Source organism: Danio rerio, chromosome 18, assembly GCF_049306965.1.
Source record: "Danio rerio strain Tuebingen ecotype United States chromosome 18, GRCz12tu, whole genome shotgun sequence".
NCBI lineage: Eukaryota > Metazoa > Chordata > Actinopteri > Cypriniformes > Danionidae > Danio > Danio rerio.
Genome location: NC_133193.1, coordinates 9,519,394 through 9,527,500, shown reverse-complemented (window position 1 = coordinate 9,527,500; position 8,107 = coordinate 9,519,394). Strand labels below are relative to the sequence as shown.

Below are 8,107 nucleotides of genomic sequence, written 5' to 3'. Positions count from 1 at the left end.
TTAACTCTTATGCCCTTCAGTCGTCTCCTCTTGCAATCTCGGAGTTAGTCTGCTGCTCGGTGTCTAGATATCTACTCTTCTAGCTCTCCCTCCCTCACTGTTTTCCTTTATTTGCCAGTTCCCTGTTTTCTGTGACTGTTTGCTTTCTTGTACTCTCTGAACTACCTGTTGCATATTAGCTCTCATAAAAGCAGTCTCGTTCTGTGCATGTGTAACTGGACACTCTCAGGGCAGAGTTATGCGGGTGGCTGTACAGTCAGGACACACTGTATGATCAAACACAGGCCCGATTTTTAACAGTGCAGCTGGAAATATCCCATGGCTGCATGCCAGAGCATTCTGATGATGGTTGTAGGAGACTGAGAGCCATTAGGTACATGTAGGGATTTGTTTTAGTAATGTTTTTTTGGGAAAATATTCATTAAATTGAGGTTTGTGAGTGTGTTATGTAAAAGGTCAGACATCTAAAAAGCATGCTTTTAAATACTGAATAACAAGGAACTTGTTGGGTAATTGTATTTTTGCATTTGGCTTGGCTATCATTATAATTAGGTTGTTTTTGTGTTTTGTTAGAAAACTTGCTAGTTGTTGACTTACTAATGCAAGCCCCCTCAGTAGAAATCTCAGTATCCCCTCTCTGATTTTACTTTTACTTGCTTGAGGATTCGAGAAGTTATACATAGCCATAACATAAGCAGTTTTGGCCTATATTCAAACAAAAATGACAATAGTTTCTGCAAAATGTTGTTGAACACCTTTAATCCTGAGTATTATAACAAAGGTCATATTCAGCGAGCACAACAAAATAATTATACACTCTTTCTTCTTTAACTGTAATTATACCAAATAAAGTTTATGCGGCAGCAACATGTATTCTGAACATGTTTTGCTTTTAAATAAGTGATCTTTCAAAAGTTTGACTCCAACACTAAATAAACGCTTGAAGAGTATCAAAGTCTCCTTCACTACCTTTACTAAATTTCAAGAGTTTACACTTAGATGCAGGTTTGGCAAGCTGTCTTGGGAGAGAACACTGAGCTCGGAGATAGATAAGCCCAAGGCTCCCGCCTGGTCAATGAGCGTTAGGAGGGATACGAGATCAGAAAGTTCTCGAGAGCTCCCCTGATTCGTTTAACCTATACCTTGATTAGTAAGACGACTATATGGAAATAGGCTGCCAAACTTTTTTGTGATTTTTACTATTATTTAATTCACTTGTGTTATATGTCTTTAGACGGTGGGAGGGAACCAGAGTACCCAGGGAAAACCCACGTGAACATAGGGAGAACATGTAAACTTTGCATAGAAAGTGCCAACTGGCTCAGCTAGTACTTGATCTAGCAACCTTCTTGCTGAACATTCTTGCTGTAAGGCAGCAGTGCTTGCCACTGAGCTGCAATGTCGCCCGATCTTAGAATTAAAGAAAAGGGATGGATGGGGAGGTTCTTCCAAAACGAAGAAAGGGAATGAAGTTAGGCTAGATAATTATGTTAAATAATTAAAAAAAAAGTTTTAGGTTTAAGCTGCGGTCACACTTGAATTTTCTCCCTATTGACTTCCATTTATACACACACGAATGCATCAGACCAGAAACATGGGGTCATGCGTTACATTTCGCTGTTCGATGCGGTGCAAAGTTTAAGCTTGGTGAACTCTGACCTGCGAAATCACGTCACTTGACTGTGTGAGACCAATCGAAGATCAAAACATGACCTCTCTGGACAGAAATTTAAAACATTGAGCAATCGCTCGCTTTTTTTAATGTCTAATAATCTTGTTTAAAACCACCCCTTTTCACAGCGCCGTACGACAGAATTTTGCACACACAAACTTTAGTGTGACCGCAGCATCTATGTTGATCCTGGAACATCATTTTTGTTCAAAGAGTTGCTTATTTACAAACTAATTTCAAGAGGAGTGCAGACTTATAATTGAACATGGCTGGTTCAGCATGAGCTAATACATGATCCACCAATCAGTCAATTCCAAACTCACCATAAATAACCAGAATTTCTTAGCTCTGTATCTTCGTTTTAAAGAATCCTACCCCTTCCACCCCTATTCCTCCTTCCCTTCTAGACAGGGTGGCATGGCAGCCCAGTGGTTAGCACAGTTGCCTCACAGCAAGAACGTCACTGGTTCGAGTCCTTACCAGACCAGCTAACGTTTCTGTGCGGAGTTTACATGTTCTCATCGTGCTCATGTGGGTTTCCCCAGGGTTTCCCGGTTTCCTCCCACAGTCCAAAGACATGCGATTATAGGTGAATTGAATAAACCAAATTGGCACTTTAGACGAGCTCTAGGCAGCAGTTTATTTCCACAGTAATCCATAATTTGTCACTTACAACAGGGGAGTTCTCGAGATCCACCCAAGCTCAAACTCCCCTTTCACCCTTCAAATGGGAGGGAGCCCCGGGCTCAAGGATCTTTTGAGCTCAGGGCTCTCACCCGGGGCAGCACGCCAAACATGCTTTTTATTATCCATCATCAGCTAAGGGTGAACTCTTGAAAATGTAATTCATCCCTATTCCCTACTCCTAAACCCAACCAAAACTGTAAATTACTCCCAAAGTCAGAGAGGAATAATAGTTGGATAACAGTCATGTAGAAGTGCATAAACCTAACCGTAAGCCCAAAAAATAACATAAACTGTAAACGTATCCCTTAATTCTGATTGGCATGTTGTTAAAGGATCAACATGGAAGTTTATACAGGAACATGTCCTACTTAATGAAAGCTAAACTAAGCAGAACTTTGTTCCTTAGAGCAGGATTGGACATCCTTGCTTTAGGCAGGTTTTGTAAATGGATGGGAAATTCTTTGTATTTAAACATTAGAAGTAGAGGTGAAAAATGCTCTCATAACAGGTAGAAATGGGAAGTGGAGGAAGAAGACCGAGAGACAAAGAATGCAGATTCAGTTTGACTACAGAATTGTCTTTTATCCCTGACATGTAGAGCTTGTTGTTCAGAATGGTGCCCTGGCCGAGTAAAGTGGTCTTCTCCATTGCTTTTATTTGGCCCCACTTCTGAGAGTCCACACAGAAAGAGGTCAGCATGGTTTCAGAATTGTTCCCACCAATTACAACCAGCTGATTATTGGAAGCACCCAAGAAATGCAAGATGGGGACATTTGCAGTAGAGCGAGTTAGTGTGGGGAGCAGTTCACACCAGCTATCTGGGAGGAAGAGAGAAGAGAGGGACAGGTTAACATCATCATGAATGGATATTCACTGTATCTGTTTTCTAAATGAATCTTGTGATCCTGAATGCATTATTTGTAAATATGTCCCTTTTTTGAGAGGATTTATTTAAAGATTAGTTTTTTGGTGTTTTTGCTTTTATTAGGATTGAATAGGGAAAGGTCTTTGAGCTGGGACTCGAACTCAGGTTGTCAAAAGTGGCAGTATATGTATATATACAAGGTTATTGGCGCCAACATTGAGCTGATTTTATTGGAACTTTCATCACTTGATCTTCGAGTGAAACCACAAACTACTCCCTGGGCATGTATGTTCGACCTCTCCGGTTATTTTCAGATTTTTAGTATGTCAAGAGTGGCACGAAACATGACGATGATATAACCAACGGGGTTTGTTTTTGGTAACTTGTGCTATGTTCCAGACAACTTGGAATTGGGAGTTTTTCTACTATCTACTTGGAAATAATGGCTGTTTCTCAATATGCATTCTTCAGCGGTCTTGCGTCGTCTTGCAACGTCATCATCAGCTGCCTAAGTTCAGTTCCAATATCCAAGACCGCAAGTACAGAGGACGCGTGAAACTTCCCGGATGTGATCTTGATATCGAGGACGCACTGATGCAGACTTGAGCACCGAACTCGCTCTGGAAGTCCCAGAAGTAATTGTGACTGAAGGTGGGAAGCGCAGCATTTTATTTAGATGCATTATTAAAGTTCAGAGATATCATTTATTTACCTCAGGAGTTTCCGTAAAGGAAACGGTGAAAGTAAACATTACCATGAACATCTTAATAAAGGAATAAACACATTAAGGGTGTTTGTTTGCTGAAATTCATATTAAAATGTGTTTTATTTATATTGTGCAAATTATATTTATAATGTTTTTATGCAAAGTAAATTTTTTTTAAGAGGGGAAAAAACAATAAATTGTTGTATGGATGCTTTAATGGTTAAATAATTTCCATTTAAAACGCGTGAAGGTCATGTGACCATCAGGAAGAACGCAGCATCCCATTTCTCAAAGGACGCGTTCTCTGCCCTTGCGGTCTCCTGAGTTCGTTCTTCCGAGGACACCTGGCAAGACCGCTCTCCACAAGAACACAAGTCCGTTCTCTGCGTTCTTGGAATTGAGAAACAGCCATTGTCTAGAATACCACTAGATGTTGAACCTCTGACCTGTGAACTTAGGGCAGATCAAAGAACCCTTACCTCGACGAGACGCATAATTTGACATCACTTTACTTAGTGTGGCTAGTTCTGCTTCATTGAGAAATGTCACACTTTCAACCTCAAAATATTCCAGTCAATCACATGTCACAGTTGCTGTTTCACCACATCAGCTGTGAATATTTCATAACATTTCAGGAGACTACATAGGATTTCATACCCTTGATACAGGAAGTTTTCTGAATTTGGTAGCTTTGTAACTGTGGCTTGATTTGCAAGTGTGTGAAAGCACCTTGTTTACTTCTTCAGGATGTAATGTGCATGTACATTTATTTTGGGGGGCACAGGGAACAATCACACTCCAATTTGAACTGCAGTAAATATGAATTTGAGTTACCTAACATCTTGATCAAGGAACTTAAATCAAGGCAAACCGTCTTGATTAACTGCATACGAGATAATAATTGATTAGGCTACACCAGACTATACTGTACCTTGTCTAGTATCGTAGCGAAGCACCAACTTCTCTCCAGTTCTTTGGATGTTTCCCAGTACATAAAGACAGTGTCCTAGGCTGGTTGTGAGTGGGGAGTCATGAGAAAGGGACAGGCTGAACTGAAAGTCTGTCAGAGGAAGGGAGGAAACGAATGCCCAGGTATCTGTCCATGGATCGTACCTCTCCACAGCAGTGTATACACCAGTGCTGGAGTCAGGAGTCACAAGGGAATCCAGATACCAGCCGCCCACAGCAAAGATTTTCCCCTCACACACTGCTGCGCTGAAGTGACGCCTGTGCTGAGAGGGTTAACGGACAGTCACATTTGAACTTTGACTTTAACTCTTGCACAATAACATTTTTAATCAGGGAACAAGATGTAAAAGAACAATAAGTTCCTGACTTAAATGTCCCCGTGCAAGTCTGTATTATATTTAGGTCCTGAAATGGTGGACTGGTGTCCACTGGTCAGAGGTGGTATACTAGATCTAACCAGCTCAATTCAATCTAACACCGGTTATTCAGCTGGTCAAGTACTTAAATTCTTTCTGCCTGCGACCACTTAGAAATTTTAAGAGTAGATAATTACACAATTAACATGTATATTGTTATCTATTGTATTGTACATAATAGTCATGTGAGCATACGTTTATACCTTAATCAAAGGAGCTGTTGATACCCATCGATTGGTAAAAGGGTTGTAGCGAAAAGAAGCCATCTTGAACTCATATCCCTTCTTTACACGCTGTCTATAACCCCCTATTAGATAGAGGTAATTATAGAGAACTGCTGTAGTGAAGCACCACTTATCTGCACAAAAGGGTAGATCTGTAAGAGAACTCCATTTCCCATCATCCCTATCTTCCTTCAGCCAGAAGATTGTTCTAGCAGTCTCTGTTTCCAGGTCATTCCCTGAGGTCAAGTTCTCCTTCCTCAAGCAGCACAAGTGCGGAGTTCCTATTGACCTTAATCTCAGAACCTCTGCTTTAAGGTGTGGATCCAAGCCCTCACTCAGGTGTGGACGCTCCAGTAGATACCTGCTCAGGTAGGTTAGCACAGTTTCTAGGATCTCCTCACTGCAGAGTTCATCAGCCAGCTCGATATAGCCCAAGCAAGTCTGCTCTGTTAGTGCTTGAGAGAGAGCAGTAAGAAGACGATAAGTGAACCCAGAAGCCAGAAAGTAGGTGCTCACCCGTAGGTGTTCTCCAAGGAGGGTGTCAGGAACACAAAACCTCTGAAGGAAGCAGAACTGTAGAAAGTTGTGGAAGACTGGAGCGGGAACATGTTCAAGGTGTACCAGTCGTTCAGATGTCTCTCTCATGGAGGAGTGAAAGAGAGCCTTGAAGTACTCGCTGGAATCTGCAAGCTTCTCTAGATCCACCTGGAAGTAAGTGCCAATAAGCATTACCACATTGCTGTATCCAAAATCACCCCCCTCATTCACTATTCCCTACTTTAGTTTAATTATTATGTTTCGCATAAAAGAGTGAATGAAAAATATTGAGTGCACTGAGTGGAGTTCTTGTTTGTGCTTTGCTTTTTGATAAATCCCTCAGACGAATTCGATTTGAAACTTCTTGGTCAGTCTTTGTGATATTTTTAATTGTAATTAACACTTAAAGAGTTGTCCATTAATAATGAAACAAAGTGTTTTGATATCTGTAATGCATTCAATCATTACTCATACATTCATTCATTTTTAACCGCTTTTCCAGGGCCGGGTCACGGGGCAGCGGTCTTCCCGAGGGATCCCGAGGCGTTCCCAGGCCAACCGAGAAACATAGTTCCTCCAGCATGTCCTAGGTCTTCACTGAGGACATGCCTGGAACCTTCCTAGGTAGGTGTCCAGGAGGCATCCAAAATATTGCTTTAATTCAATCATTTATATAGAAACTTACACCAATAGCATTCCACTGCAGAAGCGGTCAGACTTGGAAACTCATTAAGTGTGCAAACTCGTACAGTGCATTGTTTTCTAGCTGAGGGTACATTAGTTGTACACTTATTGTGGTTCAATCATTGCGATTGATTGAGTGCACTTCAGAACTATGGTTTTACCACTACAAAGGAGTGCTACCTCCAAGAGTGCACTATATATAAGGTTATGGGGCAGGAGTGCCCAAACTCAGTCCTGGAAGGCCAATGTCCTGCAGAGTTTTGCTTCAACCCTAATTAGAGACACCTGAACTAATTTATCAAGCTCTTATAGGTGTAAAATTTCTGCAGATGTGTTGAAGCAAGTTAGATCTAAAAACTGCAGGACACCGGCCCTCCAGAACCAAGTTTGGGCACTCCTGGCATAGGAGGTGATTTTTAGATGCAACACATGTGTTTGTGGCCTAGTATTGTTATACAGGCCATGGTTGGTTTGCATTCCTGTGTAGCTACTCACATGGAAAACATGTGTGCTGGTTTGCACCATCACCATTGGTCCATCGTTCTGGTGCCGATAGGTCCTGTAGTCTTCATTTGTTCTCCAGATTTCTGACTGCAGGATATCAGACCTCTCCTCCACAACATCAGATTCTGCTTGTCCAAAGTGAACCCAGTTTAAACTGCTTCTGGAGTAAAGACACCTCTGTATCTGTTCTAAACTTCTCTTTATCCATGTGCAAAAATACATTAAAACCAGAGCAATAACATGCTTTATATTAGCCATGTTCAGTGACATCAGTCTAAAGAAGCCGCACTCACAATCCCAGCAATAGGGTCATGCTATTCCAAGGTGGATGGAGGATATTCCAGCCTGTTTTTATGGTAGAACATGCATGGTTGTTTTCATGGCTCAATATGGCGTCTGTGTGCTAGAGCAAGCGCAGTAGAGCTATTTAAAGAAGTCTTTGCTACAGGAAACAAAATATGACAGGCCGCTCTGTTCAGTCTACTCATTTATAACACTGTAAACCATGATGGCTGGTAACTGATGATGCTTGATTGCATTATTATTTATATACATTTGTGTATTCTAGCACTAAAAACATTAACATTTTAAATAGTTTTATACCTTTAATAAAATACATTTAAAAAAAAATGCACAGCAAGCATATTTTTGTTTTTAATAGAGGTCTAATAGACGTCTAAACATAGTTGTCTTGGCTAAAAGAAGGCTAAATTTGGGCTGTCAGTGAAAATTTAATAGACATCTAAGAATAGGCTAAAACTAAACTAGTCATCAAATAAACAGAAATGAATAACTACACATTTTAACTCCATCTAATCTATCTATTTGATGACTAGTCTAGTT

General features: G+C 40.8%; 2 protein-coding genes across 5 annotated transcripts in view; both read right to left on the bottom strand.

Annotated features, from left to right (window-relative positions):
• cpt1b (carnitine palmitoyltransferase 1B (muscle)) overlaps positions 1-216 on the bottom strand; it is a 20,630-nt gene extending 20,414 nt beyond the window's left edge. The window contains exon 1 of the mRNA NM_001328192.1: positions 1-216. This exon is cut by the window's left edge and continues 96 nt beyond it. The gene's annotated coding sequence lies outside the window, so the exon portion shown is untranslated.
• Positions 217-408: 192 nt separating this feature from the next.
• LOC101886608 (kelch repeat and BTB domain-containing protein 13) lies at positions 409-8,103 on the bottom strand. Of its 4 annotated transcripts, none has more exons than XM_005159018.6 (4): positions 7,256-8,103; positions 5,519-6,244; positions 4,862-5,162; positions 409-3,177 (listed from the first exon to the last, which is right to left on the bottom strand). In XM_005159018.6, the coding sequence occupies exons 1-4, from the start codon at positions 7,532-7,534 to the stop codon at positions 2,834-2,836; spliced, it is 1,650 nt and encodes a 549-aa protein (XP_005159075.1). In that variant the 5' UTR covers positions 7,535-8,103; the 3' UTR covers positions 409-2,833. The 4 variants fall into 4 exon arrangements, 2 of the variants coding, with proteins under 2 accessions (XP_005159075.1, XP_068070976.1); XR_012394300.1 differs by having other exon boundaries at positions 735-3,177; positions 4,862-5,157; positions 7,256-8,014; XM_068214875.2 differs by having other exon boundaries at positions 735-3,173.
• Positions 8,104-8,107: the final 4 nt, after the last annotated feature.